The 24,311-nt window shown below is 42.6% G+C and overlaps 1 protein-coding gene across 2 annotated transcripts in view; it reads left to right on the plus strand.

The window, feature by feature from the left end:
• Positions 1-14,882: 14,882 nt before the first annotated feature.
• RNF220 (ring finger protein 220) overlaps positions 14,883-24,311 on the plus strand; it is a 335,721-nt gene continuing 326,292 nt past the window's right edge. The window contains exon 1 of one of the 2 annotated variants that reach the window (XM_077277404.1): positions 14,883-15,112. In XM_077277404.1, coding sequence (XP_077133519.1) covers positions 14,981-15,112 — 132 coding nt within the window. In that variant the 5' untranslated portion in view covers positions 14,883-14,980. The remainder of the gene's footprint in view (positions 15,113-24,311) is intronic. The other variant, XM_077277403.1, reaches the window with a different exon arrangement.

Genomic DNA, 24,311 nt, shown 5'->3' on the forward strand with positions numbered 1-24,311 from the left:
CCCCACAATGCTCCTCTATATAATATCCCCCCACAATGCTCCTCTATATAATATCCCCCCACACTGCCCCTCTGTATACTATGCTCCCACACTGCCCCTCTGTATATCCCCCCACAATGCTCCTCTATATAATATCCCCCCACAATGCTAATCTATATAATATCCCCCCACAATGCTCCTCTATATAATATCCCCCCACAATGCTAATCTATATAATATCCCCCCACAATGCATCTCTATATAATATCCCCCCACACTGCCCCTCTGTATAATATCCCCCCACAATGCTCCAATATATATCCCCCCACAATGCTCCTCTATATAATATCCCCCCACAATGCTCCTCTATATAATATCCCCCCACAATGCTCCTCTATATAATATCCCCCCACAATGCTCCTCTCTATAACATACCCCCACACTGCCCCTCTGTATACTATGCTCCCACACTGCCCCTCTGTATATCCCCCCACAATGCTCCTCTATATAATATCCCCCCACAATGCTAATCTATATATCCCCCCACAATGCTCCTCTATATAATATCCCCCCACACTGCCCCTCTGTATAATATCCCCCCACAATGCTCCAATATATATCCCCCCACAATGCTCCTCTATATAATATCCCCCCACAATGCTCCTCTATATAATATCCCCCCACAATGCTCCTCTATATAATATCCCCCCACAATGCTCCTCTATATAATATCCCCCCACAATGCTCCTCTCTATAACATACCCCCACACTGCCCCTCTGTATACTATGCTCCCACACTGCCCCTCTGTATATCCCCCCACAATGCTCCTCTATATAATATCCCCCCACAATGCTCCTCTATATAATATCCCCCCACAATGCTCCTCTATATAATATCCCCCCACAATGCTCCTCTATATAATATCCCCCCACACTGCCCCTCTGTAAAATATCCCCCCACAATGCTCCACTATATAATATCCCCCCACAATGCTCCTCTATATAATATCCCCCCACACTGCCCCTCTGTATAATATCCCCCCACAATGCTCCAATATATAATATCCCCCCACACTGCCCCTCTGTATAATATCCCCCCACACTGCTCCTCTATATAATATCCCCCCACACTGCTCCTCTATATAATATCCCCCCACCTTGCTCCTCTCTATAACATACCCCCACACTGGCCCTCTGTATAATATACATCTACACTTCCCCTCTGTATACTATGCTCCCACCTTGCCCCTCTCTATAATATCCCCCCACAATGCTCCACTATATATCCCCCCACCTTGCCCCTCTCTATAACATACCCCCACACTTCCTCTCTGTATACTATGCTCCCACACTACCCCTCTCTATAATATCCCCCCACACTGCCCCTCTCTATAATATCCCCCCACCTAGCCCCTCTCTATAATATACCACATAATATAATATTCTCCATGCATGTGTTCTGCCTGTCATACAGCCGTGACACATGCAGCTGCGGCGCCGGACAGCTGATCAGCAGGAGCGATCCAGGAAGCCGGGTTCCCTCTGCAGCTTATTCGGTAAGCGCTGTAGCTTGCCGAATAAGGAGGGAGCCAAACAAATTGGCTCATCCCTAGTTACCAGCCATCTTCAGACTACAGACCATACAGGAACCACAGTACTGATGTAGTCAGTGTCACAAATAAACATTTGCATCCAGGTACCGTATAGGTGACATCTTCTCTGATTGGAATCATTCCCAATCCTTTTGTCTCCATGTAGCACATACGTCATGAAGAGATTTCATATCCAGAGCTCGTCTCTCCAGACTTTCCTCTTCTCCGTCTTCAGCAGCCCATACTGAGAGTGACTTAAAATAAAAGCATCATTATACTGCCCTATAAATAAAAATATCTGCCATGCTGCACCGCTCAAAAAAATAATTGTCCTTCACTGTGTTTCATATACAAAATATGCGCAAATCACTGCCACTCTCCATAATATCCCTCCATACTGCTCCTCTGTATAATATCCCCCACACTTCCCCTCTCCATAATGTCAACTCCACTCTGCCCCCTCCATAACATCCCCAAACATTGCCCCTCTCAATAACAAACCCTCTACACTGGCCCTCTGTATAATATGCTTCCACACTGCCCCTCTGTATAATATCCCCCCACCTTGCCCCTCTCTATAATATACCCCCACACTGCCCCTCTGTATAATATCCCCCCACCTTGCCCCTCTCTATAATATACCCCCACACTGCCCCTCTGTATATCCTTCTATACTTCCCCTCTGTATACTATGCTCCCACCTTGCCCCTCTATAATATACCCCCACACTGCTCCTCTATATAATATCCCCCCACCTTGCCCCTCTCTCTAATATACCCCCACACTGCCCCTCTGTATAATATCCCCCACCTTGCCCCTCTCTATAATATACCCCCACACTGCCCCTCTGTATATCCTTCTATACTTCCCCTCTGTATACTATGCTCCCACCTTGCCCCTCTATAATATACCCCCACACTGCTCCTCTATATAATATCCCCCCACCTTGCCCCTCTCTATAATATCCCCCCACACTGCTCCTCTATATAATATCCCCCCACCTTGCTCCTCTCTATAACATACCCCCACACTGTCCCTCTGTATAATATCCTTCTACACTTCCCCTCTGTATACTATGCTCCCACACTGCCCCTCTGTATATCCCCCCACCTTGCCCCTCTATATAATATACCCCCACACTGCCTCTCTGTATAATATCACCCCACTAGTGATGAGCGAGTGTGCTCGTTACTCACGTTTTCCAAGCACGCTCGAGTCTCAAACGAGTATTGCCAGTGATGGGAGGCGATGCTCGGATCCCTGCCCTGCATGTTTCGTGGCTGTAACACAGCAAATAAAGATGGCTACAGTGTAACCGTGTACGGCAGGCAATCCCTGCAACTTTATTTAAGCCACGCAACATGCAGGGCATGGATCTGAGCATTGCATCCGCGCACCGGTAATATTTGGTTGAGACTTGAGCATGCTCAGAAAACTCAAGTAACGTGCACACTCGCTCATCACTATACCCCACTGCTCCTCTACATAATATCCCCCACACTGCCCTTTTCCATAATATCCCCCCACACTGCCACTATGTATAATATCCCCCAAACACTGCCCCTTCCTGCCTTTCTCCATAATATCACCCACACTGCCCTTCTCCATATCCCCTTACACTGCCCCTCTCCATAATGTCCCCCACACTGCCCCTCTCCATCATATCCCCCCACACTTTGCCCTCTCCATAATGTCCCCCTCACATACTGCCCTTCTCCATAATATACCCCCCATATATTGCCCCTCTTCAGAATAGCCCCTCAAAACTGTGACTTTCCATAATATCCCCCACACTGCCTTTTTTCCATCATTTCCCCCACACAGCCTCTCTGCATAAAGTCCACCCAACCCCACCTCGGTATACTATGCCCCATAATTACCCCCATATCCTCTTAACGTGCTCTTGCAGTAACACTATTCCTCCCCTCCCTGGACCCCTATCTACAATTATGTTACATTCCATCTTTTGCTCCTCTGTGGGGCACTTACCGCTGCCCGCCATTTCTTCTGCGGCGTAGGCAGCGTGCTAATATCATCACACCGCTGCACGTCGGGGCTGACAGGCGCTCCTCTGCCCCAGACCAGACGGCACAGTGTTCAAATGTATTCACACGTAAAAGATGCCGATACATTTGATTATAGCAAGAAGGGAGCGGCCTCTGCGGCTGCAACTAATCCCTTGGTGGGCCGCACGGTGCACAGGGCTGCTGTAACGGAATGTGTCATCTTTATTATTATTTAATAAAACCAGATATAAAAAATCATGATGTTTTTTTCAAATATGTTTTTATTTTCTGGACATTAGGAGGAAAAGTTTTGAGATGACTTGTTGAGACTGTTGTGGGCCTCTCTGCGGAGGTCATTCTGCAGGTGGGGGAGTGGGCGGTGGGTGTCACTCATTGTCCCTCTGGGGTAGTCTTCTAGGCAAGTTCTGTCACCTGTGCAAAGGCAATAGTGCAGGGTAGGGAATAAGAGCTATGTGTATATATACAGGTCCTTCTCAAAAAATTAGCATATAGTGTTAAATTTCATTATTTACCATAATGTAATGATTACAATTAAACTTTCATATATTATAGATTCATTATCCACCAACTGAAATTTGTCAGGTCTTTTATTGTTTTAATACTGATGATTTTGGCATACAACTCCTGATAACCCAAAAAACCTGTCTCAATAAATTAGCATATCAAGAAAAGGTTCTCTAAACGACCTATTACCCTAATCTTCTGAATCAACTAATTAACTCTAAACACATGCAAAAGATACCTGGATACCTGAGGCTTTTAAAAACTCCCTGCCTGGTTCATTACTCAAAACCCCCATCATGGGTAAGACTAGCGACCTGACAGATGTCAAGAAGGCCATCATTGACACCCTCAAGCAAGAGGGTAAGACCCAGAAAGAAATTTCTCAACAAATAGGCTGTTCCCAGAGTGCTGTATCAAGGCACCTCAATGGTAAGTCTGTTGGAAGGAAACAATGTGGCAGAAAACGCTGTACAACGAGAAGAGGTGACCGGACCCTGAGGAAGATTGTGGAGAAGGACCGATTCCAGACCTTGGGGAACATGAGGAAGCAGTGGACTGAGTCTGGTGTGGAAACATCCAGAGCCACCGTGCACAGGCGTGTGCAGGAAATGGGCTACAGGTGCCGCATTCCCCAGGTAAACAGCGGCAGAAGCGCCTGACCTGGGCTACAGAGAAGCAGCACTGGACTGTTGCTAAGTGGTCCCAAGTACTTTTTTCTGATGAAAGCAAATTTTGCATGTCATTCGGAAATCAAGGTGCCAGAGTCTGGAGGAAGACTGGGGAGAAGGAAATGCCAAAATGCCTGAAGTCCAGTGTCAAGTACCCACAGTCAGTGATGGTGTGGGGTGCCATGTCAGCTGCTGGTGTTGGTCCACTGTGTTTCATCAAGGGCAGGGTCAATGCAGCTAGCTATCAGGAGATTTTGGAGCACTTCATGCTTCCCTCGGCTGAAATGCTTTATGGAGATGAAGATTTCATTTTTCAGCACGACCTGGCACCTGCTCACAGTGCTAAAACCACTGGTAAATGGTTTACTGACCATGGTATTACTGTGCTCAATTGGCCTGCCAACTCTCCTGACCTGAACCCCATAGAGAATCTGTGGGATATTGTGAAGAGAAAGTTGAGAGACGCAAGACCCAACACTGTGGATGAGCTTAAGGCCGCTATTGAAGCATCCTGGGCCTCCATAACATCTCAGCAGTGTCACAGGCTGATTGCCTCCATGCCACGCCGCATTGAAGCAGTCATTTCTGCCAAAGGATTCCCGACCAAGTATTGAGTGCATAACTGAACATTATTATTTGATGGTTTTATTGTTTGTTATTAAAAAACACTTTTATTTGATTGGACGGGTGAAATATGCTAATTTATTGAGACAGGTTTTTTGGGTTATCAGGAGTTGTAGGCCAAAATCATCAGTATGAAAACAATAAAAGACCTGACAAATTTCAGTTGGTGGATAATGAATCTATAATATATGAAAGTTTAATTGTAATCATTACATTATGGTAAATAATGAAATTTAACACTATATGCTAATTTTTTGAGAAGGACCTGTATATAAGTATATGTATCATCTGTCATTGTAATTCCATCTGTGATGATAATATGATAATTGTTGAAAAGTAATCGCTACAGGATTAGAAGTGTCAGTTTTTCTATATACTGTGAATAATTATATGAAAAAATAAAAAAATGGATTAATAAAAAAAAATTATGAACAAGAAAAAGCAATTAGATATATGTCAGGAATTATTCCCAGTGTGAGAGATTATTCCCTTATTCCTAATGTCAGATATTATGATATTATTCCCCGATGTCAGATATTATTCCCAGTGTCAGAGATTATTCCCCAGTGTCAGAGATTATTCCCTTATTCTCAGTGTCAGATATAATTTCCAGTGTCATATATTATTCCCAGTATCAGATATTACCATAATTCCCAGTGTCAGATATTATTCTGAGCCAGAGATTATTCCCTTATTCCCAGTGTCAGATATAATTCCCAGTGTCTGATATTATTCCCAGTGTCAGAGATTATTCCCAGTGTCAGATATTATTCCCCAGTGTCAGATATTATTCCCAGTGTCAGATATTATTCCCCAGTGTCAGATATTATTCCCCAGTGTCAGATATTATTCCCAGTGTCAGATATTATTCCCCAGTGTCAGATATTATTCCCCAGTGTCAGATATTATTCTCAGTTTCAGATATTATTCCCCAGTGTCAGATATTATTCTCAGTGTCAGATATTATTCCCAGGGTCAAATATTATTCCCAGTGTCAGATATAATTCCCAGTGTCTGATATTATTCCCCAGTGTCAGATATTATTCCCAGTGTCAGATATTATTCCCCAGTGTCAGATATTTATCCCCAGTGTCAGAGATTATTCTCAGTGTCAGATATTATTCCCCAGCATCAGATATTATTCCCCAGTGTCAAAGATTATTCTCAGTGTCAGAGATTATTCCCAGTGTCAGATATTATTTCCCAGTGTCAGATATTATTCCCAGTGTCAGAGATTATTCCCAGTGTCAGAAATTATTCCCAGTGTCAGATATTATTCCCAGTGTCAGATATTATTCTATGTCAAAGATTATTCCCAGTGTCTGATATTATTCCCCGATGTCAGATATTATTCCCAGTGTCAGAGGTTATTCCCTTATTCCCAGTGTCAGATATTATTCCCCAGTGTCAGATATTATTCCCAGTGTCAGAGATTATTCTCAGTGTCAGATATTATTCCCCAGCATCAGATATTATTCCCCAGTGTCAGAGATTATTCCCAGTGTCAGATATTATTCCCCAGTGTCAGAGATTATTCCCAGTGTCAGATATTATTTCCAGTGTCAGATATTATTCCCAGTGTCAGATATTATTCTATGTCAGATATTATTCCCAGTGTCTGATATTATTCCCCGATGTCAGATATTATTCCCAGTGTCAGAGGTTATTCCCTTATTCCCAGTGTCAGATATATTCCCCAGTGTCAGATATTATTCCCAGTGTCAGAGATTATTCTCAGTGTCAGATATTATTCCCCAGCATCAGATATTATTCCCCAGTGTCAGAGATTATTCCCAGTGTCAGATATTATTCCCCAGTGTCAGAGATTATTCCCAGTGTCAGATATTATTCCCCAGTGTCAGAGATTATTCCCAGTGTCAGATATTATTCCCAGTGTCAGATATTATTCCCCAGTGTCAGAGATTATTCCCAGTGTCAGATATTATTCCCCAGTGTCAGATATTATTCCCCAGTGTCAGATATTATTCCCAGTGTCAGATATTATTCCCAGTGTCAGATATTATTCTCAGTGCCAGAGATTATTCCCAGTGTCAGATATTATTCCCCAGTGTCAGAGATTATTGCCAGTGTCAGAAATTATTCCCAGTGTCAGATATTATTCCCAGTGTCAGATATTATTCTATGTCAAATATTATTCCCAGTGTCTGATATTATTCCCCAGTGTCAGAGATTATTGCCAGTGTCAGAAATTATTCCCAGTGTCAGATATAATTCCCAGTGTCAGATATAATTCCCAGTGTCAGATATTATTCTATGTCAAAGATTATTCCCAGTGTCAGAAATTATTCCCAGTGTCTGATATTATTCCCCAGTGTCAGAGATTATTCCCAGTGTCAGAAATTATTCCCAGTGTCAGATATTATTCCCCATTGTCAGAGATTATTCCCAGTGTCAGATATTATTCCCCAGTGTCAGAGATTATTCCCAGTGTCAGATATTATTCCCCAGTGTCAGATATTATTCCCAGTGTCAGATATTATTCCCAGTGTCAGATATTATTCCCCAGTGTCAGAGATTATTCCCAGTGTCAGAAATTATTCCCAGTGTCAGATATTATTCCCCAGTGTCAGATATTATTCCCAGTGTCAGATATTATTCCCCAGTGTCAGAGATTATTCCCCAGTGTCAGAGATTATTCCCAGTGTCAGATATTATTCTATGTCAAAGATTATTCTCAGTGTCAGAGATTATTCCCAGTGTCAGATATTATTCCCAGTGTCAGATATTATTCTATGTCAAAGATTATTCTCAGTGTCAGATATTATTCCCTGGTGTCAGATATTATTCTGTGTCAGATATTATTCTGTGTCAGAGATTATTCTCAGTGTCAGAGATTATTCCCAGTGTCAGATATTATTCCCCAGTGTCAGATATTATTCCCAGTGTCAGATACTATTCCCAGTGTCAGAGATTATTCCCAGTGTCAGATATTATTCTATGTCAAAGATTATTCTCAGTGTCAGAGATTATTCCCAGTGTCAGATATTATCCCCAGTGTCAGAGATTATTCCCAGTGTCAGATATTATTCTATGTCAAAGATTATTCTCAGTGTCAGATATTATTCCCCAGTATCAGATATTATTCCCAGTGTCAGATATTATTCTATGTCAAAGATTATTCTCAGTGTCAGAGATTATTCTGTGTCAGATATTATTCCCTGGTGTCAGATATTATTCTGTGTCAGAGATTATTCAGTGTCAGATATAATTCCCAGTGTCAGATATTATTCTCAGTGCCAGAGATTATTCCTCATTGTCAGAGATTATTTCCCAGTATCATATATTATTCCCAGTGTCAGATATTTGTCACGGGGTTATCGCGACAGTGTGGAGCCAGATCGCAGCATCTTATTGCTCCTACTCTGGCGCTGAGAAGAAGCACTTCTTCATAATTTTAAAGGGGTTTATTTCTTCTGGCAGAACAGGGGTTAATCGGCCATGTTGGAAATCCCTGTGCTCACAGCTGAGCTCGGATAGCCACTCCCATCCCCTTTATAATCTGGGCTCTGTAACAAATCCTTGTCAGAGCTAGCATTTGCTACATGGCTAACAGTGGGAGAGGAGTTCATATGAGAAGGGGAGATGGAGGAGTTATTAGTGACTGTTGCTTTGTTTGCATTTGTGGTAATTCCTTATTCTTCTCTGCTTTTGTTTATTCCCCTACCTCCACACCCCGGTGCATTCCTCTGCTACATGTGAGTGAATATTTTGTATGCATTGAGTTTTCTGTTAACTCTTATTTGTGCTGCCTTGTCGGGTTGGTGTACCGCGGTGAACAGTAGCGTCCCCTCTTCCCTGGCTGGGGCAAAAGAACAGATGGAGGGCTAACTCAGTAGATAAGGCAAGGGAGGAGGCCCCAGCATCTTCATCATCTGAAGCATCCCAGGGAGCATGGCAAGTTAGGGCGCCCCCTAGTTTTAGGGACAGAGAAGGAGCCCCTCGTCCCAGGTCACCTGACAGCTGTGCCGTGACAATATTATTCCCCATTGTCAGAGATTATTCTGTGTCAGATATTATTCTCATTGCCAAAGATTATTCCCAGTGTCAGATTTAATTCCCAGTGTCAGATATTTATCCCTAGTGTCAGAGATTATTCCCAGTTTCAGATATTATTCCCAGTGTCAGATATTTATCCCCAGTGTCAGAGATTATTCTCAGTGTCAGATATTATTCCCCAGCATCAGATATTATTTCCCAGTGTCAGAGATTATTCCCAGTTTCAGATATTATTCCCCAGTGTCAGAGATTATTCCCAGTGTCAGAGATTATTCCCAGTGTCAGAGATTATTATTCCCCAGTGTCAGATATTATTCCCAGTGTCAAATGTTATTCTCAGTGCCAGATATTATTCCCAGTGTCAGAGATTATTCCCCAGTGTCAGAGATTATTCCCAGTGTCAGAGATTATTATTCCCCAGTGTCAGATATTATTCCCAGTTTCAGATATTATTCTCAGTGCCAGATATTATTCTCAGTGTCAGAGATTATTATTCCCCAGTGTCAGATATTATTCCCAGTTTCAGATATTATTCCCAGTTTCAGATATTATTCTCAGTGCCAGATATTATTCTCAGTGTCAGAGATTATTCCCCAGTGGCAGATATTATTCCCCAGTATCAGATATTATTCCCCAGTGGCAGATATTATTCCCCAGTATCAGATATTATTCCCCAGTGTCAGATATTATTATTCCCCAGTGTCAGATATTATTCCCAGGGTCAGATATTAATCCCCAGTGTCAGATTTTATTCCCAGTGTCAGATATTATTCTGTGTCAGAGATTATTTTCAGTGTCAGATATTATTCTCAGTGCCAGAGATTATTCCCCATTGTCAGAGATTATTCCCAGTGTTAGATATTTGTCACGGGGTTACCGCGACAGTGTGGAGTCAGAAGACCGCAGCATCTGATTGCTCCTACTCCGGCGATGAGAAGAAGCACTTCTCCTTAATTTTAAATGGGTTTATGGGTTTATTTCTTCTGGCAGAACAGGGGTTAATTGGCCATGTTAGAAATCCCTGTGCTCACAGCTGAGCTCGGATAGCCACTCCCTTCCCCTCTATAATCTGGGCTCTGTAACAAATCCTTGTCAGAGCTAGCATTTGCTACATGGCTAATGGTGGGAGAGGAGTACATATGAGAGTTGAAGGAGTTATTAGTGACTGTTGCTTTGTTTGTATGTGTGGTAATTCCTTATTCTTCTCTGCTTTTGTTTATTCCCCTCTAGTGCATTCCTCTGCTACATATGAGTGAATATTTTGTATGCATTGAGTTTTCTGTTAACCCTTATTTGTGCTGCTTGTTTGTCGGGTTGGTGTACTGCGGTGAACAGTAGCGCCATCTCTTCCCTGGCTGGGGCAAGAGAACAGATGGAGGGCTAACTCAGTAGATAAGGCCAGGGTGGAGGCCCCAGCATCTTCATCATCTGAAGTATCGCGGGGAGCAGGGCAAGCTAGGGCACCCCCTAGTTTTAGGGACAGAGAAGGAGCCCCTCGTCCCAGGTCACCTGACAGCTGTGCCGTGACAATATTATTCCCCAGTGTCAGAGATTATTCCCCAGTGTCAGATATTACTTCCAGTGTCAGAGATTATTTCACAGTATCACATATTATTTCCCAGTGTCATATATTATTCATCAATATCACATATTATTTCCCATTGTCAGATATTATTCACCATTATCACATATTATTACCAGTGTCAGATATTATTCCCAAGTGTCACAGATAATTCCCAGGTGTCAAATATTATTACCTAGTGTCAGATATTATTCCCCATTGTCAGATATAATTCACCAATATCATATATTATTTCCCAAAGTCAGATATTATTCCCGTATCAGAAATTATTCCCTAGTGTCAGAGAGTATTCCCAGTATCATACAGTATTACTCAATATCACATATTATTCCCCATTGTCAGAAACTATTCCCCAGTGTCAGAGATTATTTCCCAGTGTCAGATATTATTTCCCGGTAACAGAAATTATTCCCCAGTGTCAGGGATTATTTCCCAGTGTCAGATATTATTTCCCAGTATCATATATTATTCCCAGTGTCAGGTATTATTCCCCAATATCCCATATTATTTCCCAGTGTCAGATACTACTCCCCAGTGTTAAATATTATTCTGCAGTGTCAGATATTATTTCCAGTGTCAGATTATTACCCAATGTCAGATATTATTCACCAATATCAAATATTATTTACCTGTGTCAGATACCATTCCCCAGTGTCAGATATTATTCCCAGTGTAAGAGATTATTTCCCAGTGTCAGATACTATTTCCCAGTATCATAAATTATTCCCCAGTGTTAGATATTATTCGCCATCATCAGTTATTCCCCAGTTTCAGATATTATTCCCCAGTCTCAAATTTTATTCGCCAACATAATTTATTTCCCAGTGTTAGATATTATTCCCAGTGTCAGATATTATTCACCAATATCATATGTTATTTTCCAACATCAGATATTACTCCCAATTACATATATTATTCATCAATATCACGTTATTTCCCAATGTCAGATATTATTCACGTATCAGATATTATTCATCAGTGTCCGAGACTATTCCCAGTGTCAGATATTATTCCAAGTGTCGGATTATTCCCCAGTGTCAGATATTATTCCCAGTGTCAGATACTATTACCCAGTGTCAGATATTATTCCCAATGTCAGATATTGTTCACCAATATCACATATTATTCCCAGTCTCAGATACTATTCCCCAGTCTCAAGTACTATTCCCCAGTGTCAGAGATTATTTCCCAGTATCTTACATTATTCCCAGTGCCAGATATTATTCCCCAGTGTCAGATATTAATCGCCATCATCAGCTATTTGCCAGTGTCAGATATTATTCCCCAGTGTCAAATTTTATACGCCAACATCATTTATTTCCTAGTGTCAGATATTATTCCCCAGTGACAGATATTACTCACCAATATCATATATTATTTCCCAATGTCAGATATTATTCACGTATCAGAAATTGTTCCCCAGTGTCAGATATTATCCCCAGTGTCAGATATTATTCCTCAACGTCAGATATTATTCCCAGCATCAGATATTACTCCCCAGTGTCAGATACTATTCCCCAGTGTCAGATATTATTCCCAGTATCATATATTACATCCCAGTGTCAGATATTACTCCCCAGTGTCAGATACTATTCCCCAGTGTCAGACATTATTCCCAGTATATATTATTCCCAGTGTCAGATATCAGATATTATTCCCAGTGTCAGATATTATTCCCCAATATCACATATTATTTCCCAGTGTTAGCTACTACTCCCCAGTGTCAGATATTATTCCCCAGTATCATATATTATTCCCAGTGTGAGATATCAGATATCATTCCCAGTGTTAGAGATTATTCCACAGTGTCAGATATTATTCCCCAGTGTCAGATACTATTTCACGGTGTCTTATATTATTCCCAGTGTCAGATATTATTTCCCAGAGTCAAATATTATTCCCTAGTGTCACAGATTATTTCCAAGTGTCAGATGTTATTTCCCAATATCACATATTATTTTCCAATGTCAGATATTATTCTTATATAAGAGATTATTCCCCAGTGTCAGAGACTATTCTCAGTGTCAGATATTATTTCCCAGCGTCAGATATCATTCCCAGTATCAGATATTATTCCCCAATATCATATATTATTTCCCAGTGTCAGATGTTACTCCGCAGTGTTAGAGATTATTCCCCAGTGTCAAATACTATTTCCAAGTGTCAGATATTATTCCCAGTGTCAGACATTATTTCTCAGTGTCAGAGGTTATTCCCCAGTGTCAGATACTACTCCCCAGTGTCAGATATTATTCCCAGTGTCAGAGATTATTTCACAGTGTCAGAGATTATTTCCCAGTGTCAGATATTATTTCCCGATGTCAGAAATTATTCCCCAGTGTCAGAAATTATTCCCCAGTGTCAGAGATTATTCACCAATATCACATATTATTCCCCGGTGTCAGAGATTATTTCCCAATATTATATATTATTCCCAGTGTCAGATATCAGCTATTATTCGCCAGTGTCAGATATTATTCCCAGTGTCAGAGATTATTTCACAGTGTCAGAGATTATTTCCCAGTGTCAGATATTATTTCCCGATGTCAGAAATTATTCCCCAGTGTCAGGGATTATTCACCAATATCACATATTATTCCCCGGTGTCAGAGATTATTTCCCAATATTATATCCCAGTGTCAGATATCAGCTATTATTCGCCAGTGTCAGATATTATTCCCCAGTGTAAGATATCAGATATCATTCCCGTGTCAGAGATCATTCCCCAGTGTCAGATATTATTCATCAATATCGGATATTATTCACCAAAATTACATATTATTACCCAGTGTCAGATATCATTCCCCAGTGTCAGATATTGTTCCCAATGTCAGAAATTATTGCCTAGTATCAGATATTATTCCAGTGTCAGACATTATTCCCAGTATCAAATATTATTCCCCAGTGTCAGATATTATATTATTCCCCAGTGTCAGATATTATATTATTTCCCAGTGTCAGATATTATATTATTCCCCAGTGTCAGATATTATTCCCCACTGTCAGATTATTGCTTAGAATTAGATATTATCCTCAGAGTATCAGATACAGTATTGTGTCAGATATTATCCCTGAGTTAGTGACTGATGATATGTGATAACGAGAGGATACAGTCACTGATACTGGAGAATAACAATTTTAGTGACTAAATTTAATCCCCCCATTATCAGTGTTTGTACCCTCCCATCACATATCATGCCTCCTGAGTTAGACATCACCCCCAGTTTCAGACATTTTACTGACAGCTTCAGTTTTTCAGTTTTTGTTATTATTAGTTGTTATCACCCAGGATTGAGAGATATTCTATTATTTCCAGTGTCAGATATTATTCCCCAGTGTGATATTGTTCCTCAGTGTCAGATATTACGGTATTCCACAGTGCCAGAGATTATTCCCCAGCATCAGATACTATTCACCAGTGTCGGATATTATTCCAGTGGCAGATATTATGATGATATGATTCCCCAGTGTCAGATATTTTTTCCCAGTGTTATTGCCCCCCAAGTTTGCCCCCTCCAGCACCATTCCTACTAGCTTCAGTGATAGATAGAATTTCCCTGGTGTCTTTTTAGTCCCCATTATCATTGACAGATATTATCCGATCAGTAGCAGATCATTTTGGATGAGAATTCCCCCTCCCTCGTGCCAGATTAGTGGCAGCGTTTTACCCCCCAGTGTCAGTATCTGAGATACTACCTGGCTGAGTCCTGGCATGTGAGCAGAGAACAATACAAGGTGCAGGGTCAGATCCTCCAGTGGAGGGGCAGCAGGGAGCCCCCCTGAGCGCTGGGGCAGCGGCGCCTCTAGGACAGCCCCGTGTGCTCTGCACTCCCGTCCCATCCTCCTCTGCCCTGTAATGTATGCAGAGCAGTGAGAGCAGAGTGTTGTGCGCTGTGGCTCTGCGCTGTGAGCTCTGCGCTGTGTGCTCTGCTGCTGCCGGAGCTCAGTCACTGGGATCCGCTCAGACACACGCAGCTCTGCGATCACATGCAAAGCAAAGCCTCCCGGGGAGCCAGCCGCAGCCAGGGAGCCGTCCTGCCCTCCTGCCCCGCCGCCCTGCAGCCCTCCTGCCCCGCCGCCGTCCTGCCCTCCTGCCCCGCCGCCCTCCAGCCCCGCACGGTGAGTACAGTAGGGTCTCGGTGGGCGCCGAGCCCCGGGGAGGGCGGAAAGTGGAACTTTTCTGGCGCAACTTTATGGCAATTACAGTTCACAATTGTGGCATTCACCCTGCAAGGGCGCCCGATCCAGGGCATGCACTCCATATACAGGGGCATGCATGCCAGGCGCTGCAGAGCTTGCACTCTATGGACAGGGGCATGCATGCCAGGCGCTGCAGAGCTTGCACTCTATATACAGGGGCATGCATGCCAGGCGCTGCAGAGCTTGCACTCTATATACAGGGGCATGCATACCAGGCGCTGCAGAGCTTGTACTCTATGGACAGGGGCATGCATGCCAGGCGCTGCAGAGCTTGCACTCCATATACAGGGGCATGCATGCCAGGCGCTGCAGAGCTTGCACTCTATGGACAGGGGCATGCATGCCAGGCGCTGCAGAGCTTGCACTCCATATACAGGGGCATGCATGCCAGGCGCTGCAGTGCTTGCACTCTATGGACAGGGGCTGCAGAGCTTGTACTTTATCTCTAGGGGCTGCAGAGCTTGCACTCTATGTACGGGGGGATGCAGAGCTTGCACTTTATCTCTAGGGGCATGCATGCCAGGCGCTGCAGAGCTTGCACTCTATGGACAGGGGCATGCATGCCTGCCGCTGCAGAGCTTGCACTCTATATACAGGGGCATGCATGCCAGGCGCTGCAGAGCTTGCACTCTATTTCCATGGACATGCATGCCAGGCGCTGCAGAGCTTTCACTCTATATACAGGGGCATGCATACCAGGCGCTGCAGAGCTTTCACTCTATATACAGGGGCATGCATACCAGGCACTGCAGAGCTTTCACTCTATATACAGGGGCATACATACCAGGCGCTGCAGAGCTTGCACTCTATATACAGGGGCATGCATACCAGGCACTGCAGAGCTTTCACTCTATATACAGGGGCATGCATACCAGGCGCTGCAGAGCTTGCACTCTATATACAGGGGCATGCATGCCAGGCGCTGCAGAGCTTTCACTCTATATACAGGGGCATGCATACCAGGCGCTGCAGAGCTTTCACTCTATATACAGGGGCATGCATACCAGGCGCTGCAGAGCTTTCACTCTATATACAGGGGCATGCATACCAGGCGCTGCAGAGCTTTCACTCTATATACAGGGGCATGCATGCCAGGCGCTGCAGAGCTTGCACTCTATATACAGGGGCATGAGTGCCAGGCGCTGCAGAGCTTGCACTCTATATACAGGGGCATGCATGCCAGGCGCTGCAGAGCTTGCACTCTATATACAGGGGCATGCATGCCAGGCGCTGCAGAGCTTGCACTCTATATACAGGGGCATGCATGCCAGGCGCTGCAGAGCTTGCACTCTATATACAGGGGCATGCATGCCAGGCGCTGCAGAGCTTGCACTCTATATACAGGGGCATGCATGCCAGGCGCTGCAGAGCTTGCACTCTATATACAGGGGCATGCATGCCAGGCGCTGCAGAGCTTGCACTCTATATACAGGGGCATGCATACCAGGAGCTGCAGAGCTTGCACTCTATTTCCATGGACATGCATGCCGGTGCATACCCCGGTGCTCGTCCTCACATGCGGCTCCCGGTCGCTGCTTCTTCTCCGCTTTCCGGCAGATTTCAGTCACTTTTGCTACTTTGTTGCTGTCGGTTCCGGCTCCGCTCACAGCTGGTGCCCGCACACTCAGGGGTTAATAGAGCCGGGCCCAGGGTAGCAGAATGTTGCCACTTTGTTGCCTCTTCCTTCCTGCAGCTCCGGGGACACAGGGGGTCTCAGCGGGGGCTTTTCTGCCGATTGTTGTCACGTCTTGTAAATAAAATAAGAGGGAAGCGGATCCCGAGCGGTGAGGGTCCTTACACCTTGTCCTGAGCAGGAAGCCGGCGGACCTGCGCCCCCATAGTGCCGGGGAGACCCCCAGAGATCCGGCCGCCGGCTGAGAGCCAGGACCCTTCATGAAACTTCTGCTGCACCGATTGGAACGTGTGATGCGGGGGTCCCGACACCAGGAAGCATTGATGTGTGTGATACGGGGGTCCCGACACCAGGAAGCATTGATGTGTGTGATGCGGGGGTCCCGACACCAGGAAGCATTGATGTGTGTGATACGGGGGTCCCGACATCAGGAAGCATTGATGTGTGTGATACGGGGGTCCCGACATCAGGAAGCATTGATGTGTGTGATACGGGGGTCCCGACATCAGGAAGCATTGATGTGTGTGATACGGGGGTCCCGACATCAGGAAGCATTGATGTGTGTGATACGGGGGTCCCGCAGGAGATTGGGGTGGTCGCCTCTCCCCTTTGTTAGAACAGAGCAGTGAGCGCAGATCGCAGAGAAGCCGCCGATGTCTGAGCTGCTCCTTGGGCTGAGGATACAATGTAACAGATTTCACAAAAGACAATGGAGAATTCAGCATTCCAAATATAATCTGTGTCCCCGTGTGTGGCGGCCGGGTGCGAATATATGGAAGCGGTGCTGATGTTCATTTTGTGTTTAATTGTGTGTGTATATTTGTGTTTAATTGTATCTATATTTGTGAATTGTGTGTGTATATTTGTGAATTGTGTGTGTATATTTGTGAATTGTGTGTGTATATTTGTGAATTGTGTGTGTATATTTGTTAATTGTGCGGGTATATTTGCAAACTGTGCCGGTATATTTGTGTTTAATTGTGCGGGTATATTTGTGAATTGTGCGGGTATATTTGTGAATTGTGCGGGTATATTTGTGAATTGTGCGGGTATATTTGTGAATTGTGCGGGTATATTTGTGAATTGTGCGGGTATATTTGTGAATTGTGCGGGTATATTTGTGAATTGTGCGGGTATATTTGCGTTTAATTGTGCGGGTATATTTGTGAATTGTGCGGGTATATTTGTGAATTGTGCGGGTATATTTGTGTTTAATTGTGCGGGTATATTTGTGAATTGTGCGGGTATATTTGTGAATTGTGTGGGTATATTTGATTGTGAGTATTTTTATATGTATTTTCTAGATTTATGGTGTGATACATTTTTACATTTGGTCACTGCTCCTGTTATAAAAGTTGAGTCTTATCATTTTGTATTATTTTTGGTTCAGTTATTTCTTCGTGAAATGACATTTAAATTATCACTGAAGAACGGCTGGAGCTGTAGGTTCAGAGTCGCTGCGTGTCCTGGGCTCCAGGGCAGTTTGGGGTTTCTGGGGACCTGGCTTCTCCTCACCCTCCTATAAGCACAGACAATGTGTTTATTCATTTTCCAGGCTTTTGCATATAATTACACGACCTCAGTAATGCAACCTGTTGTGTGTAAACGCTCTATCAACTTTATATAAACCTGTTTAAAATTCACTGGCAACGACTCAAGTGCAGAAAACCCATTAAAAGGGGAAATTTTCTTTTCCTTTAAATTTTTAAACATTTACAAACAGATTGGCGATGCCGGCTGCGGTTTTATTGCTGCCTTTGATTCTTTTACAAAGCAGACAGATTACAATGGATAAATTTTATAAAATAGAACCCTTCAATTTCCAATATAAAAGACGTCATTAATGTCTTGATTTTTTCTATTCTTTTCTTACACATTTCTTCTATTTTGTTATTTCATACTATATATATATATATATATATATATATATATATATATATATATATATATATATATATATATATATATATATATATATATATATATTATTACATGCCAGACTGTGTGTGTGTGTATATATATATATATATATATATATATATATATATATATATATATATATATATATATATATATATATATATATATATATATATATATATACATATACAGTCTGGCGTCTAATATTATATATATATATATATATATATATATATATATATATATATATATATATATATACAGCATATACACAAGCATTCAGAATCATCAGTCCTGGATTTATTTTATTTATTTGTTAAATATAAAGTGTTACAACATTCTTCTAAGCAACTTAGTCTTTATTACAAAATAAATATACATACAAAACGAGAAATTCAAATACATACACACACAGATAGAAACAAATCCCTCTGTATATATATATATATATATATATATATATATATATATATATATATATATATATATATCAGATATTATCATATAGATATGTTGCTTAATATTTAGAAATAGATATACAGCCAGATATGCTATATTAGGAATTGTTTTTCTTTGCTGCTCATTATATCTATTATCTATCTATATATTGATAGAAAGATAAATATATACATTTTGTAGACATTTTTTAGATTGTGCACTGATTTGACTCCTCTTGTTTAGGTCCTTTCACATTGCTGGTTAAGCCATCGCTTCAGAGTTTGTCTCATGCTGTGGAAAAGTATTTGATGATTTATATGGCTGCCTCTTCGATTGCTGTGTCCAAGTCTTCTTTCTCCACCATTCAGCTGGGATGTCAGCCCTTATTACTTACTATTGATCCCTTTGCAAAGTGAGAAGTGAACTAAAATTAATGTCAATCCCACTGCCCGGATCAATAGCCGGAGTTATTTTAATCTGGATTTGCACGGGGCGCTAAATTAAAAAAATCAGCATACTAGCAGTCGGATGATGGTGTATCGGTTTCTGCCGCCCGTCTGCTTTGTCGTCTGAGGTGTTCAGTGTTTAGCTCTGGCTGATTATCCTGCAATCCATATTTTTTTAATTAAGAAGGTCTGTTAGTTTTTTCTTATTTAGGGTCCTGTGTTTCGGATGATGACATCTTGACATTCACAGTGTATTAACTATAGATTTCCATAAGGCTTGTGGTTTGCGCGCGCTGCGTCTTCTCAGCCTCCTGTGGGTGCAGGCACAGAACATGCTGATGGGTAAAAACTCCACATTTTTAGTTGTTGGAAATTTCTCACAGTCGTGTGAATTTGTCCGGAGCTTTTGTTGTGTTTGTTGCTCAGTCTTTAAATCGAGACAATGGGACGTTACAGCCGGAGCCTTCGTTTGGTCTCCTGGTTTTGCCAGACATCACAGAGAAATATTTTATGACATTGAGGAGAATCTAGTTCAATTTGTTAATTTCTTGCTAAAATCTGTCCAACGTCACAATTCACAGCAATGACAAAGACGGCTCTGGATTGTGATTCTGATCAGGACACATTGTATTTCCAGTAGATCCAATGAATATTCAATAGTACGGACTTCATTTGATGAGTTAAAGGATCATGAAGCTTAACGATTGTGCTGTGGAAATAACTCAGTGCAGCCCCAAAACAAAGGTTTATATCTGTTACAGAAAAAAGTCAGACTGCTGAAGGTCGGAGAGTCTCATCATCATCATCGTTGTTCCCTTTGTCTTGGTTCCTCTTTTAACTTATCATGAGAGTTATTTAAAAATTGGAAGCAAGAAAATAAGTTAATGAGAGATATATAATCTGATAATTTAGGGTTGATGTGTGCTCGGATGCCTGCCAAATGAGGAAGCAATCTGAGGGTGTCTGCTGAGCTGCACAATTAATAGAGGTGGCATCGGAAATGCTGCAATACCCGGGTCTGAGTCCTGAATCATGTACTCACCTGACGGCTGCGGCGTGCCAGGGCAAAAGTCACTGCAAACGTTTGATGCCCATAGGAGGCCAACAAAAAACAAACAAACAAAAAATATATATATACAAAAAAATATATATATACATATAAATATAAATATATATATATATATATACACACACACACACCTGATGGCTGAGGCGTGCCAGGGCAAAAGTCACTGCAAACGTTCGATGCCCATAGGAGGCCAACAAAAAAAAATAAAAAAATATATATATATACAGTATATATATAAATATATATATATACACACACCTGATGGCTGAGGCGTGCCAGGGCAAAAGTCACTGCAAACGTCCGATGCCTATAGAAGGAGGCCAACAAAACCCCCCCCAAAAATAAATATACATATATACATATAAATATATATATATACACACACCTGACGGCTGAGGCGTGCCAGGGCAAAAGTCACTGCAAACGTTCGATGCCCATAGAAGGAGGCCAACAAAAAACAAAAACAAAAAATATATATACATATAAATATATATATATATATATATATATATATATATATATATATATATATATATATATATATATATATATATATATATATATACACATACACACACACACCTGATGGCTGAGGCGTGCCAGGGCAAAAGTCACTGCAAACGTTCGATGCCCATAGTATGAGGCCAACAAAAAATGAAAAAGAAAAAAAAAAATATATATATATAAACATATACGGTATATATATTCATATATGTAAAATTATAATAATACACGCATGTATATTTATAGATGGATATATATATACATATATATATACAGACATGATAATGATATATGATCTTTTCACTTTATATATATATATATATATATATATATATATATATACATTAATGTTATATTTATCTGTATGTGTATATATATCCTTTATCCTTTTAGGGCAGTGGCGCTAATATACTGTGGCACTCTTCAGCTGCAAATAAAACAATAACCACATTGTATATAGTTTGTACTCTAGACCGTAAGATATTGCTGACAGGATTCCCCTACATTTAACCATGATGGTGCTATTATAAATAATAATAACTCTAGACATATATTAGTAGCAATATAATATCAGTGTACATCTAATAAAGATAACTACATGTGATAAGTTACATTTGATTATATACCGTACATATATGAACCTATAGTTATATACATTTATGCAATCATCCAGAAATCACTATTCTAAAATTATCACACATTTATAAACATGAATAATGTATCCATTATAAATAATAACAACAACAATATTGGAGTCTTCACATTTCTGTCCTGTTGTTTCATGTTGTGCCCCTGAAGAACTGAGATAGTAGATTGTGGTGGTCTGATCTTGTGGTGGTCTGATCTTGAGGTGGTCTGGTCTTGTGGTGGTCTGATCTTGTGGTGGTCTGGTCTTGTGGTGGTCTGATCTTGGGGTGGTCTGGTCTTGGGGTGGTCTGATCTTGTGGTGGTCTGGTCTTGTGGAGGTCTGATCTTGGGGTGGTCTGGTCTTGGGGTGGTCTGATCTTGGGGTCGTCTGATCTTGGGGTGGTCTGATCTTGGGGTGGTCTAATCTTGGGGTCGTCTGATCTTGTGGTGGTCTGGTCTTGGGGTGGTCTGATCTTGTGGTGGTCTGGTCTTGGGGTGGTCTGGTCTTGTGGTGGTCTGGTCTTGTGGTGGTCTGATCTTGGGGTGGTCTGGTCTTGGGGTGGTCTGATCTTGGGGTCGTCTGATCTTGGGGTGGTCTGATCTTGGGGTGGTCTAATCTTGGGGTCGTCTGATCTTGTGGTGGTCTGGTCTTGGGGTGGTCTGATCTTGTGGTGGTCTGGTCTTGGGGTGGTCTGGTCTTGTGGTGGTCTGGTCTTGTGGTGGTCTGGTCTTGGGGTGGTCTGATCTTGGGGTGGTCTGGTCTTGGGGGGGTCTGGTCTTGTGGTGGTCTGGTCTTGTGGTGGTCTGGTCTTGGGGTGGTCTGATCTTGTGGTGGTCTGGTCTTGGGGTGGTCTGATCTTGTGGTGGTCTGGTCTTGGGGTGGTCTGGTCTTGTGGTGGTCTGGTCTTGTGGTGGTCTGGTCTTGGGGTGGTCTGATCTTGGGGTGGTCTGGTCTTGGGGGGGTCTGGTCTTGTGGTGGTCTGGTCTTGTGGTGGTCTGGTCTTGGGGTGGTCTGATCTTGTGGTGGTCTGGTCTTGGGGTGGTCTGATCTTGGGGTGGTCTGGTCTTGTGGTGGTCTGGTCTTGTGGTGGTCTGGTCTTGGGGTCGTCTGATCTTGTGGTGGTCTGGTCTTGGGGTGGTCTGATCTTGTGGTGGTCTGGTCTTGGGGTGGTCTGGTCTTGGGGTGCCCCTTCTCTGTAGTCGTATAGTATGGGCAGCCCTGACTTTCCTGTCCCCTGGATGACTGCTGCGGCCGGCATCGGGGCGTCTTGTTCTTTCTTTTAGGACGTTTGTTTTTCTACAGAATTTTCCCCTTTTTTGCAGTTTGGACAATTCCGGGCTCCACCAATAAACTAATCAGGAATAGATGACTTTGTCTTTAGGTCTTTGTGCTTTATGATGTCGCCGTTTTACCAGCTCCGGCTCTCTAGGCCGAGTCCTGCTCGCTCAGTATAAACTCTTTCATCCTCACTATTAAACTTCTGCTCTTTGATTTAAAAGAAAAGGCCGCAGCGGTTTATATGATAAACTTAAAAAAAGAGATGTTTTTATGGGTCTCCGAAGGGGCGAAAAGCAATATGTTCCAGTAAGGTGTTCCTCCTGCCCCGCTAACCTGGTTTGTTTACACGGCGGCTTATTAATACCTTCACTAGAAAGAAAAGTGGCTGCGGGTTAACCCTTCCATGGCTGCAGCAGATTGGCCTCCGTAGGGCTCCGTGTCCTCATCCCGTCTTCGGGCCCTCATCGACCTCCTGAATAATTATATTCATTTTTTTATTTTTAATTCTTAAATTTGCTGTAAATTTTCAGAGATGTCCCGCTGAGTTGTAGAAGAGCAGGATTACGGTACAACCAAGGCTCGGTCCCCTGAGGGCAGAATAGTTGCCGTTCTCTCAGGATGAGGCGAGGGACGGAGGGGACGCGGAGGCGACAGGTACAAAGTGTCAGCTCCAGATGTAGAGCCGCTGTTACCAGAACAAACAGATCATTCTGTGGCCGGGAAGAATTACCGCTAATGCCGCCCGTGCTTCCCAACGAGAGGGGAGTCATCGCTCATTAGGGCCGGAGAGGATTTGTGTAACGAGGACGGTGATTTGGTTATCTTTCTTCCACAAGCTTTTATCTGCTTGTCACTTTAATCTATATCTCGGCGTGTATCTGTGCAGCAGACAATCCCCCTCGTGTCCTCGTACATCCACATGATGTGACCACGGGGCTGCACGCACCCTCCTGCCAGGACAAGACGTGGACATGTCTTCTCCAATAACAATGATTGCTAATGAGAATCGTCTGCCGTGAAAGGGCAAAAACAGCCGACAAAAATAAGGGGACATTTATCGTTAGCGCTGGGAAATTCTTCACAGTTGGCGCTTATTCTCGGTTGAGCTCGCTGTAGGGTGTCTGACGAGTGCTAACGAGCGCCCGGTATTCACACGACCCACATCTGTTGGTTTTTATTTATTTGTTACATTTCTATCAATT

The sequence above is a fragment of the Ranitomeya variabilis genome, chromosome 8, assembly GCF_051348905.1.
Source record: "Ranitomeya variabilis isolate aRanVar5 chromosome 8, aRanVar5.hap1, whole genome shotgun sequence".
Taxonomy (NCBI): domain Eukaryota; kingdom Metazoa; phylum Chordata; class Amphibia; order Anura; family Dendrobatidae; genus Ranitomeya; species Ranitomeya variabilis.